The 22,271-nt window shown below is 42.0% G+C and overlaps 2 protein-coding genes across 5 annotated transcripts in view; both read left to right on the top strand.

Moving 5' to 3' along the window:
* TGFBR1 (transforming growth factor beta receptor 1) overlaps positions 1–11,153 on the top strand; it is a 43,419-nt gene extending 32,266 nt beyond the window's left edge. The window contains exon 10 of the transcript XR_014557470.1: positions 10,894–11,153. The gene's annotated coding sequence lies outside the window, so the exon portion shown is untranslated. The remainder of the gene's footprint in view (positions 1–10,893) is intronic.
* Positions 1–22,271, top strand: part of RECK (reversion inducing cysteine rich protein with kazal motifs) — a 43,028-nt gene that overhangs the window by 7,099 nt on the left and 13,658 nt on the right. For 2 of the 4 annotated variants that reach the window (XM_083709161.1, XM_083709162.1), the window contains exons 3-12: positions 662–736; positions 2,283–2,319; positions 3,321–3,406; positions 5,435–5,482; positions 14,267–14,300; positions 14,635–14,832; positions 15,841–16,108; positions 16,766–16,945; positions 19,136–19,348; positions 20,132–20,268. In XM_083709161.1, coding sequence (XP_083565287.1) covers positions 662–736; positions 2,283–2,319; positions 3,321–3,406; positions 5,435–5,482; positions 14,267–14,300; positions 14,635–14,832; positions 15,841–16,108; positions 16,766–16,945; positions 19,136–19,348; positions 20,132–20,268 — 1,276 coding nt within the window. Of the gene's footprint in view, positions 1–661; positions 737–2,282; positions 2,320–3,320; positions 3,407–5,434; positions 5,483–7,236; positions 7,311–14,266; positions 14,301–14,634; positions 14,833–15,840; positions 16,109–16,765; positions 16,946–19,135; positions 19,349–20,131; positions 20,269–22,271 lie in introns of those variants that run through there. The other 2 variants (XM_083709163.1, XM_083709164.1) reach the window with 2 other exon arrangements.

Here is a 22,271-nt window from a genome sequence, read left to right as displayed (position 1 = left end):
ATCTGTAAGGACAGTATTCAACTAAATAAAATATATCCACTAGTGCAAGGATTTTTGACTGTACAAGGGAACTCTCTCTCCTCTCCCTGTGTGTCTGTTCTGGAGTTCCCCCAACCTACCAGAGCAGATTTGGGGAGGGAGGGCTGGGAGAGGGGAACTGAAGTTGCAAAAGTAAAAATTATTGTGATATCAGATCTGTTTAGTTGGATGCCTGTTTAGTTGGATGCCACCCTAAGAGTGTTTTTATATACAAACCAATAATAAGTAGTGCAAATATCATAAGATAAACATTATTTTGGTGCTAGTTTAACTGCCATGCCTTTCCCGAAGAACCTTGGAAGTTGTAGTTTGATGATGGTGCTTAACTCTCCCAGGTCCCAGAGCTCTGGTTTGTGTGTTTTTTAAATAAAAAACAAAGACTTAAAGTGGTGGTTTAAGAAATAAAAGAGGGTTGCAATCTGGTAGGTTCAGAGATTAGATTCCCATAGTGCATGGCTAGTTCATCATTATAGAAACTAAGGACAACTCCAAAAAGGAGTATTCTGTTGCTCAAAATCAAATTCCACTTAGCTTCATGGGTTTCCTAAGTAAAGATAATTAAGTTTTGCGGTACAAAAGTGATTTTTCTAATTATTCTTTCTTTTAAAAATGCTTTTGACAGATTTTGACATCAAAGAGTGATTCTCATTTGAAACACCTATTGCAACGTGCACCTGAATATTGTCCAGAATCAATGGTTTGTATAATTGTGTTTGGTAAAACATAAGACCATTTTCGGCCTGAGGGTTCAGTTTCCTCAGGGGTGGCCTTCTGGGAGCCACGTGCCAGTAGGAGATGGGACTGGATCCAAAAGGTGGCAGACCAGTAGAAAAGCTGGATAGAGCCACGGTCTCTCTCTCCCTCCTTTCCTTTCCTTTCCTTTCCTTTCCTTTCCTTTCCTTTCCTTTCCTTTCCTTTCCTACCTCTTCCCCCTTCTCCCTTCCCCCTTCTCTTTCTTTCTTTCTTTCTTTCTTTCTTTCTTTCTTTCTTTCTTTCTTTCTTCTCTCTTTTCTCTTCCCTGTCCCTCGACAGTTGTCTCCCCTCACAGCACTAAGGTTTTTAAAAACCTCCCCTTGGCCTCAGTGGAAGCTTTCTAAAAGGCTAATTGCTGGTTCCAGCTAAGAGAACAGCCTGAGCAGATGCATATAAGCAAACTTGTGCTTTCTACTTTCCCCTCCTGTTCTAGCCTGCCGTGAGCTCTAATGACAGAATTGCCTTACCTTGAAAATGGTGCGCTGTTGCTTCTTCAGCTCTGCTTTCCGAGGGAGAGAGAAATCATATCACAATGCAATCCAAAGCTACTAAAAAGCATTCTGCGTCCTCCCAGAATACACAAGTCACTTGTGTTTCCACCCTCTGGTTCCAAGGGAGAATCAGAGGAAGTTGTTCTTAAAAAGATGGCTGCTGATTTTTTAAAAAAAACCATCCAGTGCTCTAGTACAGCATTTGAAACTTCGGTAAATGGTACTATCTCCCAACTCGGCACATTTGAAAATGAATTTCAGAGGTTGAGGACAGACATAATTCTGGTGCAGGCATATCTGCCTTGCAGAGCACTAATAAATCCTTACAGGGGAAAGTGGCAAATTTGGATTTTAGGGATGCCTTAGCAAGCAGAACAAGGCCACCCAGGCCTTTTGCTTTCTAAGTCTGCCCTATTACTCTGTGGCAGGAAACTTGTGCCTCTATGGCTCTGGTTGTTTAGCATGCCCACCTTGATCTGGAATTCCTCAAAACACATGCCTTCAAGATGATATGTTACACACATTAAAGGGCAATGTGTGGTCAGGGGCGTTAATAGGCTTGATAACAGAAAGTGTGGTTTGGGTCTGCTCTTCCTCATCTTGTCCTTAGGATGGTTAAACCCCTCCACTTTCTGTAGATTGAAGACAGAAACTAATTCTGTTGCACTGCTGCTGTGTCCCACTACCTCAGTCAGGTGCTCAGCCACTTGCCCTTTTGCAGGTACTGCTCAGGAAATAGTGACAAATGAAACAAGTTTGCCAAAGTCCTGGTCCCAAGCAAAGTTTGCCAAAGTCCTGGTCCCAAAACTGAATACTCTAGATGAGGTTACCTGATAATTCGTTATTTGTGCTAGATCATCTTGTTGCATTTAAAAGTGCTAATCTGCTACATACAAATATTTATTTTGATCTTATTTATTTATTAAATGCCTGCCATCCCACATGGTCAACTTAGTAATCATACTCATTCTTATAAAATACAATTATTCTTTTTTTCAGGGAGAAGTTTGGGACTGTATAAATTCCTCTTTGCCAGGTAAGAGGCAATACTATATTTAGGCTGCAATCCTATACACACTTACCTGGGAGTAAATACCATTGAACTAATTCAGGGCTTACATCTGGGTAGATATGCATAGATACTTCAGGGTAGATATGCTCTGATAATTTATTATAATGTACTAAGAGTATATGAATATCAGGGATGCGGATGGCACCGTGGCTTAAACCACAGAGCCTAGGGCTTGCCGATCAGAAGGTTGGCGGTTCGAATCCCCATGATGGGGTGAGCTCCCGTTGCTCGGTCCCTGCTCCTGCCAACCTAGCAGTTCGAAAGCACGTCATAATGTGAGTAGATAAATAGGTACCACTCTGGCGGGAAAGCAAACGGTGTTTCCGTGCGCTGCTCTGGTTTACCAGAAGCGGCTTAGTCATGCTGGCCACATGACCTGGAAGCTGTACGCCGGCTCCCTCTGCCAGTAAAGCGAGATGAGCGCCGCAACCCCAGAGTCGTCCACAACTGGACCTAACCGGCAGGGGTTCCTTTGCCTTTTTAAGAGTATATGATCCACATGCAGGGTGGGATCAGTATAGGACTCAGGGAAAAAATGATCAAGTTGTATGATCCTAACTTATTTAGACGTAATTATGTTCTTTTAACTGTAAAAGAATTTAAAATAAAATATGTTTTAAAAAAGATTTATCTGGACAGTCATGCATGATTAAAACAATCTACCACACCCTCCAAGAAGTACTGGCATACTGTACATGCATTGTTGCAAAATGAAATGAAGTCAAGTTTATACTTTTTCAATTACATATCTGTTTGCACAAATACGGAGCTTCAGGTTGAATGAGATGTTTCTTAACTGATCATTCAGCACCTTCGCACACAGCCCCCCCAGCAGGAAATGTGAACAAACTTCTGCAGTTGAGCAGCACTTCCCTTTGTGTTGTCTTCTAAGCATAGGATACAGCCCTCCAATACACCCTGCAGTGATACTGTAATGTGTTCAGTAATTTTATTTTTCTTTAAAGGTGTTTTGAAGAAATCTGATGGCTGGGTTGGCTTAGGTTGCTGTGAGTTAGCCATTGTTGTAGAATGTCGCCAAGCATGTAAACAGGTAAGAATTAATTTTTGATGCACCATGAATAAAGTAAGACATACGTTTTTATGGTTGAAAGTATGATTGGCTGGAAGAGAAAGGTCCTTCACAGTGGCCACATCCAGAATGTGCAATATTTTTCCGCAGGATGTTGATTGCTGTCTTCTGCTGTTAGCTGAAGACTTCTCAGCAAGCCTTTGTCTTGCTGAGCGGATAATGTTTTCTGTGGTGAACTTTGTTTTTATTTGCTGAAGCTATCTCAATTTTAATTTTTTATTTTATAATGAGATTGTGTTATTTTAATTGATGATGAAATATGAAGTCTTAGATAACTAAAATATATGTTCCCCCCTTTCTTTCTCCTATAATACTTGTATTGGTCTCCTATGTTTGCTGTCTGCTAGGCAGCAGTGGAGTAGAGCTGCTTTTTATGTATCCCCCCCCCCATACAATCCTGTGTGTATACCCTCCTTTAAAAAAAAATTAAACCCTCTATGAAGCACAGCTGGGGTCCTTTGGCCCCTGGGAATGAAAAGTCCTACCAGGCAGGGAGCAGGTCTTCCAGGTTTCACAGCCAAGATGGTCTCTCTTGACTCCGAAGTTAACACTCTGATAGTACGCCACATAAAAGCTAATAATTAGCAGCAAAATCAACAAGCAACTCAGACACAACTGCAGCTAATGCTTCCCAAATGCTTGAGTAAACATCTTTATATTAAGTGGGCCCCATGGCCAGACCGACCAGTGACAGTGCCAACTGAGACTCCAAGAGAAGGGGCTTCTATAGTTGGAATGCTATAGTGGAAGAGGCTTTCTCTTGTATCTCCACATAATATTCATCTCATGTGGGTGAGATACAGAGGAGAGTTTTCCTTCCACAAGATTTTAAATTCCAGGGGAGGTGCTCCCTCAAATATTGAGGTCCCAAGCCATGTACGGTTTTAAGCATCCTCACTGACCCACTGAATTGGGCTGGAAATGTATTGGTAGCCAGTTCAGCTCCTTTACATGGCTCCTATAGACCTAGGGCCAGCCCACCCATGAGCTATGGTGAGGCGCCTTCCTCAAGCAGCAGAAACCCACAGGGCAGCACCCCTCCACTGCCAGTGGCACCAAATTCCGGCAAGATCTCACCAAAATCTTGTGAGATCTTGATGGAAGCGGCACTATGGTCTGCACTTTGTGGGTGCCCCTGTGCAACACATAAGGGAGGCATCAGTGATGGCAGGGGAGTGGGGCAGTCTAGCACAAGCTGGGCTGGGGTGGCATGTTCCTCTTTCACCTCAAGCAGTGAAGTGAGACGCATCACCGCTGTATACAGTGATCACACTAATAATCTAACTGCTGCATTTGTGCAGGCCCTGCACAGAGTGAATTGAGGAAATCACAGCAGGCATCATTAACAACTATGGCCAAGAATAGTCATAACTGGCAAACCAACTGAAGTTGGAAAAAACGGTCTGAGCCATGGAGGCTCCTTGAATCTAGCCATTGTGGTTGAATCTAGGAGTACTGCTCCCAGACTGCATACCTGCTCCTTCAGGGGAAGTGCAACCCTTCCTGACTAGAGCTGGTTGCTTACCTAATTCCTGTACCTGGAAACCATCAACCCACAGAGCCTCCATCTTACCAGGATTCTGTTTCAATTTATTAGCCCGTATTACAGACTCTAGTCAGTGGTGCTGTGTCTGCACAGCCTCACTTGAACTAGATGACAGGAAGAAATACTGAAATACTTTGTTTGTTGTTCTTTATTATTATTATTATTATTATTTATGTTAAATCTCAGTCATTTAGACTTTAGAGGTCCATTTGACCCCAGTAGCAGATTAATACTTTAAAAAGGGTTGCTTTTGATTATGTTCATATGCCAGAATTGAGAACATCGAAGTGATTCAAAACTGCTTCTATAGAAGAAATTAGATATATTGGTGTGGCATCTCAAAATGATCACAATATAAATATCTTCTATATAATTTATTATTGTATAATTTTGCTCTTGAATAATATGAACTATGTGCTGGTAATGAAACTAATGTCTTTCAGGCATCTTCAAAAAATGATATTATGAAAGTTTGCAGGAAAGAATATGAGGTAAGTGCATTACAGACAGTGGGTTACCCCTCCCTGTCAACATGCTTAATCTTTCCTGATGTTGGCACACTTTGAAGGCTTATAACAGTTTCCAACTCATAAACTTTTCTGGAGGTGAAACAGACCAAGTTGACCTCTTTCCTCCACTGCAGATAAGATACTGGTTAGTGGCAAACTAGGCTTTGCAAACTGAAAGCCAGCAAAGTAAATAGTCACTCCCTCCTGATTCTTCCTTCCCTGGAATTTCCCATTCCTAATTCATCATTGATGTGGGGCAAAAAAATTTTATTCTTTCCAAGTGCTTTATTTTTCCATTGATATTTTTCATAAGGTCATTAGTAACAATGAATAGATGCCAATTGCAAATACAAAATTGGACAAGATTGGCAGTTTCAAAATGTTTAATTTCACATAGAGTTGGAAGGGACCCAAGAGCCATCTAGTTCAACCCCCTGCCATGCAGGAATCTCAGATTAAAGCATCCATGACAGGAGGCCATCCTACCTCTGCTTAAAAGCCTCTAAGGAAGGAGAGTCCACAGCCTCCTGAGGGAGATTGTTCCACTGTCAAACGGCTCTTACTAAATTCAAGTGAAGTAAACATGCTAATATACAGCTCCCACAGACAGGATGCAAAAGAGAGATCATTCCCTCTGATATCAGAAAAAAATTCTGATGCAGTTCAAATTATTCTAATTTGCCAAATTTTCTGGAAAATTGCATGTAGACCCACAAACCATGGTTAAAGCAAACGGTTAACTTTGTAGATCAGTGTTTGTATTCACAGGTTTGGTACAGTCCATGATTAAAATGGGTCTTTTTTTGTGAAAGTCATGGTTTCTGTTGGTGCACCCCCACAGAAACGAGGGCAAGAATTGCTCTGGAGAGAGAAGCTTATAACAAAAGTCCTGATAGATCACAGCAAAAGTCCCGTTTTCTATTTGAATACAAGCTAACTTAGCTGGAGTAATTTTATTCTCTTAAGTAGGAACATGCTTAATTGGTAAAAGCAATCATTGAAAAGAAGTTTTATATAAAAAATAGTAGCCTTCTTAGCATACAATATTTGTAGGTAATCAACAATAATTAATTTTCTGCTCATGTGCAACTGAAAATGTTTTGAATAATCTTTTAAATCAGTTATCTCCAAGTATGTGATTGCATTCAATAATGTATAAAAAGCAATGGTATTTTCAGTAAACTTTCTCCAGCACACCTTCTCTTAAGAATATAAATCTCTTCATATGCTGTTTTATCTTACCTCCTTCTGCCTGAAAGAAGAGCATTCACTTTAGGAATGTGTTTTTAGATTCACTCAGATCAGAGTAGGCAATCAATAAGACATTGGAAAAAAGAAGGGAAGACCTTGCAATTGAAAGTAGATATCTCCAACCCAAAGCCACAGTGGCTTTGGTTCAAAAGGAAAGGAAACCAAGTCCCATAATTGATTAGACTACCTGGTAAATTAACAATCTCCATATTGATTCTTCTTTATGTCTTTATTCTTTAGATTAAGAAATAAATGCAGTGGCCTGCTCACTCCCCAGCAAGGGATTTAGATTAAATACTACTTAGCTTTTTATCTTATTGCAAATATGCCTTAGAAAGCTTTTTTTACTTTTCCTAATCTCTTTAGCTGCTGAGATTTTCATAGCTTGTGTTCTTCTAAACTGATATCCCCTACATTAAATAGCCTTATCTCTTCTGTATTATACTTCACTGCCCGTATCTGTAACCTTTCCTCTGTTATGCTAGTTTCCTTCTCTTTTCTGGATTTCTGCATTGCTGTAGGAGGTTGACCAATGTTTGTTGGAGAACGGAAAGGACAGGTAAGAGAGTTTTAAAAAATGGGAATGAAAAAGTGATCACTGATCGTGACAGAGTAGTTTCTCTTCCTAATTCTTCTTTTCTCTTTCTTGTTGGAATCATTTTGTAGTATTTATTTTATATAAATAAGTGGACTTATTTCAAGAATGATTACAAGTGAGTACATAAAACTACTGTCTAGTGTTTTTCAAACATTTATAAGAGAAATACTGCCATACTTTTCTTCCTCATATATGGGTGAACCATACTTCGCTGCTTTGATACTGTCTATGATAAAAGTCATGGGAAACATAACACTCATTTGTAGATTGGGGTTTGAGGATGAGGTGATGAATCTCCCAGAATATATTTTCAGCATCTCTCCAGACCATCTGTCCCAATGGGACACTCCGCTATTTCAGGTATTTCCCTTCCTCCTGCATCCCAAAAGACTGTCCCATGGGATTAGGAGAGATGGTCCAGCACAAGCCTCCTAAGGCTCTTGGTCCCTTCTGCTAATGAAAGGAATGCTCCATTTTGTAGGAGGGCAAGACTGGGTCCAACTCATTAGTTTTCAAAGGACAGGAGTGAAATATATCCTCTGGAGTCAGGTTACTAAAGTAGTCTACAATATTTTCTTGATCTGCAATCATGAATAAGTCAATAAGAGACAATACTTTTCTTAGAAGTTGTTTTGGAATGAATACATTTCAGTTCTAGAAAACGTGTCAATAAAGATATTTGCTGAACTCTGTTGAATAAAATAATAGGTGGTAATAGTATTTTTTTTTTTACAGATTCAGACATGTAATTACCATTTTTGTTTGTGTGCTGATTGTCTGTCTTCCTGTCTCTTGACAGGTTTACTTCTGGTGATTTCCACTAACAAGTGAAAACTTAACATGCCATTTAGGGATCAGCCTGAAGGCTACTAATTTGGCAAGCACCTTCCCCAACTTACATGTGCATGTCCAAACACAGCCTTGGGCTGCAGTCCTTACCCTACTTATTAGAAATAAGCATCTTTAAATTCAGTGAAGCTTACTTCTAAGTAAACATGGTTGCACTTATTTGTTTTGCTGTTTTTTCACGTACTAGACACAGCTCTTGAGCCATGTCTCAGAGATATTTATTGAAAATACGTATTTTTCGCTCCATAAGACACACCTGACCATAAGACGCACCTAGTTTTTAGAGGAGGAAAACAAGAAAAAAAATATTCTGAATGAAACAGTGGATGTATGATTTTTGTGGTTCATGCTGTGGCCACAGACATGTGATTTGACGGTGAGTTTGGGGTAGCCCAATGCAAAAATCCTGAGAATCCATGTGGATCCGTGCTTTGCAACCACATTTTTGTGCTATTGTGGCCCCAGGAAACAGTGGGTGCGTGATTTTTTTGGTGCCGGCTGTAGTCATGGACATGCTATGTGATCTGATGGTGAATTTGGGGTGACCCAATGTAAAAATCCCGAGGATCCATGGGCTTTTACCTCTCCCCTCCCAGGCAGCCTTCTTTATCACTAGAGTCCTTCATCTCCCTCCCTGATCGCTTGCCGATCAGCTACTCAGTGGATTTGTTTCAACGCCCCCTTCCCTCTTTCAAAAATAAAAAAGCATGATCTGCTTTTTGCCCCTGGGCAGTTTGGCTCCAGGGACCATGCATTCGCTCCATGAGATGCACAGACATTTCCCCTTACTATTGAGGAAGAGAAAAGTGTCTTATGGAGCGAAAAAGACAGTAAATTCACCAAAGGAAGCAAATTATATGAAGTTTAAATGGCTGACAAAGCTGGGTTTACTGTGAAGCAGAGCAGCTGGTAGACAGGTTGAAGATTCTGCTATTTCAAGCTGGCCTCCCGTTCAATCTGTCTCAGCTCAGCTTGCAACGGGTAATGAATTGTCCTGACTGAGGAGCCAAGCCACTGATAGCACTTATGGAAGGCCTGTTGAGATCAGAGGTTGGCAACCTAAGGATCATGGGCTAGAAGCCACCCATGAGGGTCACTTAACAGGCCCATGAGCCTCCCCTGAACTGATCCGCCTTCTCGGCGAGTCCCCACACGCTGCGCTAAACCAGCACGGGGACTCTCTTCTGCGGCTCCGGAAATCGCTTCTGCACATGCCCAGATGCCAAAAATCGCTTCTGTGCAGGCGCACGGTGCCTGGGCATGCACAGACACGATTTCCGGCGTCGCTGGAGATTGGGTGATCTCCGCGGGAGTGATCCGGCCCATGCCTGGTTAGCCTTGCCGACCCCTGCTTTAGATCACCCGATCCTGCTGTCCTGCAACCTGAAATGTACTATTTGTTGATTTGGAATTTTCTATCCTCCTTATAGCCCCGAGAGGCAGGGATGAACCTTGGTAATATGCTGCCCTGTGTGAGGCCAACATTTGGCTCTCCCCACAACCCTTGCAGTGCTATCTTGAGCTAGGTAAACAAGATGCTGGGGCTTTGGGAAGGAGGCACGTGGGTCTGGCAGGGTCCTAGAGCCCTCCCATCTCCTTCCCAAAGTTTGCTTGCCTGGCTTTGTGAAGTAGGCAGGAGAAGAGGAAGAAGAAGAGTTTGGATTTGATATTCCGCCTTTCACTCCCTTTAAGGAGTCTCCAAGTGGCTAACATTCTCCTTTCCCTTCCTCCCCACAACAAACACTCTGTGAGGTGAGTGGGGCTGAGAGACTTCAGAGAAGTCACCCAGCAGCTGCATGTGGAGGAGCGGAGATGCAAACCCGGTTCCCCAGATTACGAGACTACCTCTCTTAACCACTACACCACACTGGCTCTCTAGGAGGACTCTCTATAGGAGGACTATAGGACCCTGTCGGAGCCCTCACACCTCCTTCCTGAAGGTGGGCATGCGCTTATCAGGTTTTGAGAAGTCCCCATCCTCGGCTGCGTGCCCTGTGCCCCTGCACTGCTCATGCTGCCCTAAAGCCACCTCTGCGAGGGGCTCTCAAAAGTCGCTTCCAAAAGATTGTGAAAATACTGAAATAATGTGATGTCCATATGTAAGTAGGGTTTTTCAGGTAGATTTTTCAGGTGGCTCTTGACCCACCAAAATCCTCTGAGACCAGGATTGTGTAGCTGAATCTTGCTTGGCCCTGCTGGAAGCACTTTTCCTTGGCTGGCAATTGCTGGTTTAATGGCCTCTGCTTGTCTTGACACTGTGGAGCGGAAAGGAAGCACATTCTTAAAAAAAGCAGAGACATCACCTTGCTGACAACCAGAGTTAAAGCTCTGGTTTTCCCAGTAGTGAGGTATGGCAATGAGAGCTGGACCACAAAGAAGGCCGAAGAATTGATGCTTTTGAATTATGGTGCTGGAGGAGACTCTTGAGAGTCCCATGGACTGCAAGAAGATCCAGCCTATCCATTCTGAAGGAAATCAGCCCTGAGTGCTCACTGGAAGGACAGATCCTGAAGCTGAGGCTCCAATACTTTGGCCACCTCATGAGAAGTGAAGACTCCCTGGAAAAGACCCTGATGCTGGGAAAGATGGAGGGCACAAGGAGAAGGGGACGACAGAGGACGAGATGGTGGGACAGTGTTCTCGAAGCTACCAGCATGAGTCTGACCGAACTGCGGGAGGCAGTGGAAGACAGGAGTGCCTGGCGTGCTCTGGTCCATGGGGTCACGAAGAGTCGGACACGACTAAACGACTAAACAACAACAAGGGCACCAAGGACCATGCACCACTAGGAGCTGCTGTGGATCTCAGGACACTCCAGGTTCTTTCAGTGGAGTAGAGCTGCGTCCACAATGCCTACATCTTGCCAGGATTCAGCTTCAGCTTTAGCACCTGAACCTGCACCTCATTTTGCCTGATACTTGGGGGAAAGGGAGAAAGAGCTATGTGTCACCAGCATTCTGATTTGTGCAAAAATAAATAAATGAATAATAATATTATTATTTATACCCCGCCCATCTGGCTGAGTTCCCCCAGCCACTCTGGGCACCTTACAGCATATATCAAATAGTACTATGAGTAGTCAGTATCTTTCTCCAGGGATATGAAGTAATTTGAGAGTAGTGAAGGTGTATCAGGTAGAGACTGAATTGAGCAACTGTGTAACAGGCAGTATATTTGGAAAAGGCTAAAGGCTTAAGAATTTAAAGCCTTACAAAAACAAGGGGAATTGTGGAAAGTGTTTTAGAATGGCTATATTAATTGGTTTATTATTTTATTATTTATTGCATTTATTTGCCACTAAAAATATATCAAAGCAGTTCACACTTGCAAAAGCATGTATAATACAAAATTTAAAATTAATCGAAGATAAAAGAACATAATTTATGATAAGTGCTATTTAGAGAATAAGGCATATGTTTGGAAAGGTATCATAAAACAGGCTGGATTGATTTTTCAGGCAGGATCCAGAGTATGCCACTATTAGAAAATTTTCTACCCCATGTCATTGTGTGCGCTAAACCATTCTTTAAACTGAGAAGACTTTCAAATACAGTTTGTAGAATAGTTTTTTGCAAGGGCAGCTATTGAAAGTCCAAAATCCCACAGGATATACTCAGGCTCTTTAGATCCTGGCAGTAAAATCTTGAGTGTTAAAAGATTCTGCATTCTAGAGAGATGAAATATATTGGTATGAGTATTGAACTAGGGCTTAGGAGAGCAGAGTTTGAATTCAGACTCAGCCATGAAGCTCCTTGAATGAGCTTGGGCCAGTCACCATCTCTTAGCCTAACCTTCCTCACAGGGTTGTTGTGAGGATTAAATGGGGCAGAGCAGAAGCAGAGATCCTTGGAAGAGAAAGGTGGTTTATGAATGCTTATTATTATTATTATTATTATTATCATCATTATTATTTAAGGGTGTATTTCAGATCATTGTATAACCATTAAAAAGAATAATCGGTAAAACTAATGTGTTGTTTTGGTGGGCAGTTGTATCTTGGGGACAATAGTTTGTCCTCAGCAAGACTATTCTGATGGCAGCTTCAGACCTTTACTATAGGCACCCCAGGATTATTCTACTCATATGCAAGAATATGTATTGCTTTGTTTCATGGCAGAACCACTAAACTTTGAGATATGTGACAGATTAACATTTTAAAAGAATGTTAAAAGATCTTCTTTTAAGCTCTGAAAGTTTTTTCACTGACAGAAGGAAATTGTTTGAATGGAAAAGAAAATGAAATAAAACTACTTAGAAAAACTGTTGAAATTGAGACTATTTATTCATAACCTGCAGATTACCAGGCTATAACTTTTATTTACATACTTATTTATGGCATTTATGCCTCACTCTTTTGGTCTAAAAGGTTCCCAGAGCAACTCAGCAATAAGATGGTTACAGCTTTCCAGCTTACAGTTGAAAATATGTGGCACACCGGGAGGAAAAAGAAAGCTCAGATGCTGGTTCTGAAAAGTTATAGTTATATATAATATAGATGATATATAATATTCTGTGCAAATTCTGTCTGTCTTAGACAGCATCCCCTCCCCAGGGGAGCAACCCTCACCAGTCACTTGTGAGAGCAGAGTGGGTGCCAGTGTCTGGACCACGAGGGCAGGGATGCAGCTGCCACACAGTTCTTCCCTCTCGTCTTGATCACACCTGGAATCATCAGAGGAGGATGCTGTGGTGCCCCTTGGGGCCGGTAGAGTGGAGGCAAGGAGGCCAACAGTAGGGGGAGCCCAAGCCACCTGCTGACTGGTTGTAATTAAGAAAAGCAGATGGTAACTGGCTGAGGTTGGTGAGGGGGGCATAGATGATGATGATGATGATGATGGTGGTGGTGGTGATGATGTATACCTGGCCTTTTTATCTGATGGACTCAAGGTGGTTTACAGATAAAAATTACAGATGCCCTGGTCCTGTTCTGGTCTTAAAAGCATTATGGAAGGAGGAGACTGGGAGCCCTGTGCCACCAACACCCCAGTCAAGAGCAGAAAGCAAACCATTGCCCTCTACCACAGCTTGAAATGCAATATCCTCTAATGGACCAGCCTCCACTGATATTGAGGAAATTTCAGTTTCCAAAGCTTAGTCATCACAAAAGGAATAGAGCACAATGTTTTTGGCAACCTTTTTGGCTAGTATTTTGCACACTTAAGCCATATTTGCCTGGTGGAAGGGAACCCACAGCTGAACAGGGAGGCATCCGGGGGCTACTACCTGGTACGCAAAAAGCAGCAGCAGCAGTTTCTCTATTACGGTAACTTTTCCTTTTTGGATTCATAAACCTGAACAGTGAAACAACTGGGAATTGCTGCAAATATGTCTCTCTGTAGTGAACAGATTGTCAGATGCATGAATAAAATCCCTGCATTTAGAGGATACCATTTTGAAATGCCGTCTGAGATGCAATCTGTGGGGTGCACTTCAAGGACCATCTTCAAGCCACAGGTTATTGGTACAGAAGATACAACAAATCACAAAAGCTTCTAATCCTCCCAGCTGCGCAGGAGAGGGGTCTGCATAGGCTCCTGAACAGGCATAGGCAAACTTGGCCCTCCAGAAGTTTTGGGACTACAACTCCCATCATCCCTAGTAAAAGGACCAGTGGTCAGGGATGATGGGAGTTGTAGTCCCAAAACATCTGGAGGGCCGAGTTTGCCTGTGCCTTCTCCTGAGGTTCCCTGCAGCCTCTTCCTACTTCTGCTTGGTGTGCTATCCGTTGTGGTGTATGAATGAAGCCTTTCTGACAGAATCTTTGTGACATTCTTCTGGGAAATGGTTTGCTATTCCTTTGATCTGTCCCACTATAGCTACTGTCATTCCTGGAAGTTCTCAAGGGTCTTCAGTATTTAATTAGCCATAGGATGTGCAAATCAAGGCAAATAGGAGATTTTCATGTTTATTAATTGTACTGAACTTTAACTCTTCATATAATTATATATGTGTGTGCATATGATTCAGTTATATTCTTTTGCTCACCAACAAAAGATGTAGTGCATTTGCCATTTAATTTTTTTTACCAGTAGCTATTTAAAAGTGATACTTTTTGCTTTTGTTTTTAGAATGCACTTTTTAGCTGCATCAACAGAAATGAAAGTAAGTATACCTTTAAAAAAAAGCCCTTCCTAAATATTAGTTTATCATTTTCTCCCGTTTCATTGCCTGCTTTTTGAGATGTATGTTCATTTTTTAATATCAGCTGCTTTTCCCATCTGGCAGGACGTTGTGCATGTGTGGGCACAATGTCTTTGTGACAGTGGGTGATTGGCAGGTGGGTGGCCCCACTCACCTGTCAAATTTGGCCTATCCAGAACACTGACTAGATTCTGCCTCTTCCCCACGATAGAGTATAAACATATTTCTGTATTTTCATCACTAATAATAAAGAGTTATTTGTGATGCATTGTTTTGCTTGTGTTTCCTCCTCTAGTGGGATCAGTTTGTTGCAGTTATGCTGGTCATCACACAAACTGCCGGGAATATTGCCAGGCAATCTTTCGAACCGACTCTTCTCCAGGTCCTTCTCAGTTCAAAGCTGTTGAAAGTTACTGCGCCTCCGTTAGCCCACAATTAATTCATTGTGTGAACAACTACACACAGTCCTATCCAATGAGAAATTCAACAGATAGTAAGTATGAGGAAATACAAGTTTGGCATGCAAAATTTTAGCACCTTAATGCGTGGAAGTACGCAATGGTATCTATAGTGTAAGCATGGTTTTCTGTTCATGTTCTGGACTGCAAATTTCTTTTTCATCTATATTTTTCTCTGTATTTGCTTTCAAAAGTAAAAGAATTGAAGACATTCTCCTGGAGTAGAGGTGGTAACCCACAGGACCTGCCAAACTGAGGGAAGTGTCCCTCAGGCACCCACACCTTCCTCTCCTGATCTGTGGTTGCTCTTTAGAGAGTGATCTGTTTTATTTCTGTATAATAAACATGTAAGAGGGTCTTGCTGCAGTTTGCTTGGCCACAGACAGGTGGCACTGAGAACAACAGCAAGATGGCAGTCTTCAGGGAGCTGCTGGGCCCTTTTAGCAGCATCAGAGAGTATCTGCAGACCCAAGTGGAGGAACAGTCCCTATAGACTGAGGCAGTAATTGTGGCAGGAGAAGTTCTAAGGGGAGGGAGCCTTGGTGTGGTCTGAGTGGGGAGGGAGGCATCCATCTGCTCAAAGGCACCTGCTTTGGGGGCTCTCCCGCTCAATGCAGCCTTCGGATCTGTACCAGCAATAATGGCATGAGGTGGAACTGGGAAGGTCTAACTCAGGCACCCCCAACCTGTGGCCCGCCATGATCCCTAGCTAACAGGACCAGTGGTCAGGGATGATGGGAATTGTTGTCCAAAACATCTGGAGGGCCGAAGGTTGGGGATGCCTGGTCTAACTAGTTACTGTTGGGAGGGGGGGAAGATTGGTGGGAGGTTGGGGGAAGGGTTGGCAAGTGCAGTCACTAATCTGAAGGGGGGGGACAATCTTTCTGCCTGCTCTTTAAAAAATAGATACAATGCAGCATTTTTATATATAAAGCAATTTTTAATTGCATTATATTAAATTTTAACGTGCTGATGTTTTGACACTGTGATGTAAACACAACTATGTGACAGGTAGCAGTATTTATTTCTTCTCTGCTATTTAGGTTTATACTGCTGTGATAGAGCAGAAGATTATGCCTGCAAAACAGCTTGTAAAAAGATCCTGATGTCAATGAAAACAGAGCTTGAAATTGTGGATGGACTTATTGAAAGCTGTAAAACGATGCCTCTGCCACAGGATCCTCTATGGCAATGTTTCCTTGAGAGCTCAAGATCTGTTCACCCAGGAGTCACTCTGCACCCTCCACCTTCAACAGGTCTGGATGGTGCTAAATTACACTGCTGTTCTAAAGCAAATACTTCCATATGTAGGTGAGTACATTTTGCATTTTCTTTCCATCTTTTATAGGCTCTCCTTTGGGTGCTTGATGTTTCAAAATGGGATTCAGCTCCTCCTATGGCTTGGGGAGGCTGGGAACCTTGTGATTTCAAAGGATGTTGTGAGCCCTCTCCTTGTGTTGGAGCCTAGAAAATGATCTGACCATTCTGTCTTGCAAAGCCCTGTGGATGATTCCTCATAAGACCCAACAATCGTCTGATTGTCCATGCTTGCAGAGCGCTTATATACAACAGGACTTGCGAATTACCAGTGCTTGCAAAGCCCCATGTCAAACATTTTATAGAACTCAGCAATCAGCTGATTGGTGGCAGCTGAGCTGCAGGCTGTGCTTTTTGCCCACGTGGTTTGATTTCAAATGCTGCAGGCAAACTGCAGCAGCAGCAGCACACCCACACCCTGCCAGTGCCACCAGCCAAACTTGGCCCATAGGGAATGGAGGAAATAACGATCTGGCCAGACCCAATTTCTTACCCTTAATTACTAGATCAACCACATCCTGTAACCTAGAGAGAATTGCATATGTTTTTCATTGTATAGGAACACCATATTTTGAGCAATGCATCTTGTGAGTTAAATCATAATCCAAGATTTTGTCTTCATTTTATTCCCTTGTGTTTCTTTTTCCACAGAGATTTATGCACTAAACTTTATAGCAGCAGCTGGGGCAATACACAGAGCTGGCAAGAATTTGATCGCTTTTGTGAGTATAACCCAGTCGAAGTGTCCATGTTGACCTGTTTAGCAGATGTACGTGAACCTTGTCAGCTGGGCTGTAGAAATCTTACTTACTGCACTAATTTTAATAACAGGTAGGAAAGGTACACTTGAGTATTTTCTTCAGAATATATTGTTTTTGGATGAAATGTATAATTAGGTAGAGCTGGTATAGTTTACTTGGTAATGTGGGATTTGGAGAATTCCCCCCCTCCCCATTTTGAACATGGTTGGTTTATAAAGAATGTTGAAAGATGTTATTGGGTGCTGGAAGAAGAGAGTTTGATCTTCCTCCAACCGCTGAGCCTGCTAACTTTCTGTGATTTTACTGTGATTGAAAATTTAGATAACCATGATTATATATTATGCCAATAGATTACAAATTTATCATTTTTGATTATATGTTTACTTCTAGATTTATAGGAGCTGGTTTACATGTACAGTCGTACCTTGGCTCTCGAACGCCTTGGGAGTCAAACATTTTGGCTCCCGAACGATCAAAAACCAGAAGTGAGTGTTCCAGTTTTCGAACGTTCTTTCGGAAGCCGAACGTCCGCTGCAGCTTCCGCAGCTTCTGATTGGCTGCAGGAACTGCAGCCGATTGGAAGCCACGCTTTGGAAGTCGGAATGTTTTGGAAGTCTAACGGACTTCTGGAACGGATTCTGTTTGACTTCCAAGATACGACTGTATTGGTTACTAGCCTAGGGTTTTTCCGTTTTAATTTATCGAATGAAACAGTCTTTTAAAAAGGCTGATTCTGAGCATTTCTCTCTCTCTCGTCACATGAAAATATTGCTTCTCAGGTATGTAAAGGAACATACCGTATTTTTCGCTCTATAAGACGCACCAGACCACAAGACGCACCTAATTTTTGGAGGAGGAAAACAAGAGAAAAAAAATTCTGAATCTCAGAAGCCAGAACAGCAAGAGGGACCGCTGCGCAGTGAAAGCAGCAATCCCTCTTGCTGTTCTGGCTTCTGGGATAGCTGCGCAGCCTGCATTCGCTCTATAAGACGCACACACATTTCCCCTTACTTTTTAGGAAGGAAAAAGTGAGTCTTATGGAGCAAAAAATATGGTACCTTTCAGGAAGCTTTAGCAATGGTGAATAGGTCACCTACTGTTGCAAGGCAAGTAACAACAGCATTTTCAAACTCAAGAACTTCGGCACTGCCCTAGGATCAGTGAGCTTAAACTGTAGCATTTCTAGCAAAACATTCATATTATAAGCACTTTAAGGAAGGATGTTCTCCAGACAACTTTACTGAAAAGAGTTCACTTATAATCGGTAGAATATGAAATATCAATATACTATTCAACTGCTTATATTATTCTGATTGATACATGTCTCAGCTGTATCACTGTGATTATAAGTTCTTGTTATAATACTATATTTAGATTTAAAGACAGAATGATTTCTGTGTCAAGGTGTGTTTGATTATGTGTATTTTAATAATTAATAATAATACATATTATGGGTTTAACATGCTTTGTGCCCCTTAATTTGAGACATATTAAGAATTGATTCTTAACTTATTTGCCTTCAGAATGCTGGGCTCTGACTTCCATAATATTAATAATCTATTATTGATCACTTGTGTTGATGTACAGCACCTTACGGACAAGGCATCCAAGGTGGTTTTTCAATTTTAAAATACTAAAAAAAATAAATGGCATAAACTATAGAGAAGTACAGAATCCTTGCAAGCTGACTGAAGACCATTTCTTCAGGAGCTGATGTCACAAGCTTCCTGGCTTGGGCTTCCTCACTTTCACCTTCCCTCAGCACACACAAGCAGAGGTGGCACCACCCCGTTTCACCGCCCAAGCCAAAGTGGGAAGATCCTGCCCTGTGTGTGTACCATCTGACCCCCTTGGCCACCCGCCACTGAAACCTCAGTTACCAGTGTGGTGTGGCTGCGGCTACTGGATTGCAGCAAGATCTCATGCAAGCCCTCTGAGATCTTGTGGCAGCCCCATGAGATCATGCAGAAGCCTCCACACAATCTCACAGGGCTTGCATGAGATCTTGCCAGAATCTGGTGCAACCACTTTTCACTTCTCCAGTGGCGGTTGAGGGGGGCATCCTTGGAATCTGGCACCCGGGATAGGACAGCCCTGCACACAAGTCTAAAGTATCCTCCGGGAAGGGACTTAGCACCAACAACTCTCTGACCATTGATTTGTTAGGAGATGGTGGTATTCAGTCCCTGGCCTGGATAAACATTCATATTGAGTTCAAAAGCATTTTCTGTATGACTCCATACTGTATCTTTCCTTGAAGGCCAACTGAACTCTTCAGGAGCTGCAATGCCCAATCAGACCAAGGAGCCATGAATGACATGAAACTTTGGGAGAAAGGAACAATTAAGATGCCATTTATCAATATTCCTGTTCTTGATATTAAAAAATGCCAGCCGGAAATGTGGAAGGCGATTGCTTGTTCACTGCAGATAAAGCCATGTCACAGTAAATCTAGAGGGAGCATAATCTGCAAGTAAGTGGGTGGCAGGGTGCTTCCAGTTGCTGGGAACTGCAGGTGTTATGTACTGAATTGAATAGGATCCAAACTGCAGCAGTCTGATTGGTCCTAGAACAATAGGATCCAAAAGGCAGCAGTCTGATTGGTCCTAGAACAATAGGATTCAGAATGCAGCAGTCTGATTGGTCCTAGAACAATGCAGCAGTATGATTGGTTGGCAGGAACCACCCAATCATGCTCCAGATAGAAGTGAATCCACAACCTGATTGGCTTACAGTAGAATTCTGGAATTGGCCAATCATGTGCAGCCCATTGTGTAAATAATGTATATAAGGCAGATACTTTGAGGGGACTTTCATTCATTCCTCCTCACCACTATGAGCTGAAAAAAGAGCATGAAATCACCTTGCGACTCTGAGTATATTTCAGCAGGAGAGGAGAATCCTGCATCTAGATGGCCGCAGTGAGAGCAGGATTAGATGGGCACTAGTTGATAATAATAATAATAATAATAATAATAATAATAATAATAATAAAGTATCCAGAATTTACAGTCGAGCAGCAGGGACATAAATCTGGTTTAACAATAATAAAAAATAAAGCAGAACAACTTAATTTTGAGAATATGGAAATATAATCTTAAACTAAGGCCAAGGTATTGGGGGTATTTAGAAGAAGTTATTAGAATTAGACCAGGATGTATATTAGGGGTAGAGAGAGTTTATTGGATTAACTTGGCCTATGCAATATGAGCAGTGTACATGTGTGTAATGTGTAAATACTTTGTTGTTTCTGAAGGTCGGATTGTGTGGAAATTCTCAAGAAATGTGGAGATTTAAGCAAATTCCCTGAGGGACACATGGCCGAAAGCATCTGTGAACTTCTGTCTCCAACCGATGACTTGGAGACTTGCATACCTTTAGATACATATGTTCGTAAGTACAGGCATCCCCTCACTTATGTGTGATCAACTTGCACGCAACCACGTATATGCGCGGTGGTGGGAAGTTAGTAGATGAATAGATTCAAACCAGGAAATGGTAGGAGAGAGCTGGTGAGTCCTTCTGGCTCATGAAGATACCCTCCCTGGAGCCTGGAGCAGATTTCACTGAGGGCAGACAAAGCCCTAAAGAGACCAGAGGCACAACGGGGCTTTGTTTAGGCAGCCTGGCCTCCCTGCCTAGCAGCTGATGCACGTGGCAGCGCAGCAGCAGCAGCAGCAGCAGCTGTGTTCTCAAGTGCCCTCCAGCCTCCCAGCAGCCCCAGGGCTTCAACTCTAGTTGAAGAGACAGTTGTGTGGAGAGAGAGCGGGACTGAGAGCAGGAGAGCAGGAAAAAATGGGCTTTTTAGAGGGTGCTCCCCACTTAATGCAGTTTTCATTTAGGCCCAGAGCATAACCCCCATGTAAGTGGGGGGACGCCTGTACTGAAGAACTAACCTTATGTGTTGAAGTTAGAATTCACAAACACGTCTACAGAATTATTAAAAAGCAGAATCATAGAACTAGAGTTGGAGGGGATTGTAAAGTTGGAAGCGTCCCAGAGAGTCATCTAGTCCAACCCCCTGCATGTCCCCCCCCTCCTCCCGACAACACAGGAAGATGAGGGGGAGTACTTGAGCTTTTTAAAAAAACAACATCACAAAACAAGCATTTTATTGATGCTGATAAAGGAAAAGAAAATACTCTGAGCATGGGCAGCTTCACATTTTGATCTCCCTTAACTGGCTTAACTCGTCCCTATACACAGGTAGCCTGTAAAGTGAAGCACCGTGCAGCCTGATGCTAAGATACCTGCCCAAGGAAATCTAGGAAGGAGCTGCCAGGCACTTTACATGCCACTCAGCAATCTTTTTTTCTTCTTTATTGAAAGTTAGAAAAATACATAATTATGTGTGCAGTCAAGTTGGTGAGACATAAATGAAAGAGAGACACCACCCGTGTAAGAAGGCAAAGGAAAGAGGGAAAGGAAAGAAAACCAAAACTCTATTTTTAAAAAAGTAATATATATTAAAATTTTCAATATTAATACAAAGAAAGGATAAAAAAGAAGAAAAGAAAAAATAACAAAAATACAAAAATGAAAATAATTAAAAACACATTGTTTCCATATCCTAAACTGTCGTCACCTTCTTTCTTAGACCTCCTCCTCCTCCCTTTCTTTGTATTCTAGTTATTGATTGTCCCAGCAAATCCTTCCCATATTTCATAATATTCTGTCCGCACATTACTCTAAAATATTTTAATCTTAACTTTCTATAATAAGATAAATCTTAAAACTTAAAACTTAAATCTTATCCTTACCACATATCCTTCCCATATTTCATAATATTCTGTCCACACATTACCCTAAAGTATTTTAATCTTAACTTTCTATAGTAAGATAAATCTTAAAGCTTAAAACTCAAATCTTATCCTTACCAGCTTCTCATAGCCATAACCTTCTTTCATAATTCTTTAAACATTTTTACTAAAACCAAGTAATTTCATTCCAGCATTTTCCTAAAATTCATTAGTATTATAAAACAATTCTAATATTAAAATGAAAAAAAAATATGCAAACAAGTCCAGTCATCCAGCGTCCCTTCCTCCTGGTTCCGGGTTTTGTCAGTCCTTATAATCACATCGATCTATCTCATTAACCTGGCAACCTTATGTCTGAGGCCCTCAAGTCTCTTCCAAGTCCCTTCCGCGACTCTTCTTCATATTTGTAGTTATAGTTTCCCTTGTCTCCTGCTCGCAGTAGCTCCAGCTTGACAATATTTTTAGCCCTTCTCGACGGGTCAGCCCCTTTTCCACATTCAACACCAAATTCCATATGATATTTGACGGCGTGTCTCAAAAACACTCCAAAGTCAAGAGCCCCCACAATCCCCAACATCTCGCGGCCTATTACCATATTTGAAAAGTCCAGACATCCCAGCATAGGGGGGTCAATCC

This window comes from Podarcis gaigeae, assembly GCF_964106915.1.
Source record: "Podarcis gaigeae genome assembly, chromosome: 13".
In the NCBI taxonomy this organism is placed as follows: domain Eukaryota; kingdom Metazoa; phylum Chordata; class Lepidosauria; order Squamata; family Lacertidae; genus Podarcis; species Podarcis gaigeae.
Note: the sequence above shows the minus strand (reverse complement) of the source record. Positions and strands in the feature narration are given on the sequence as shown.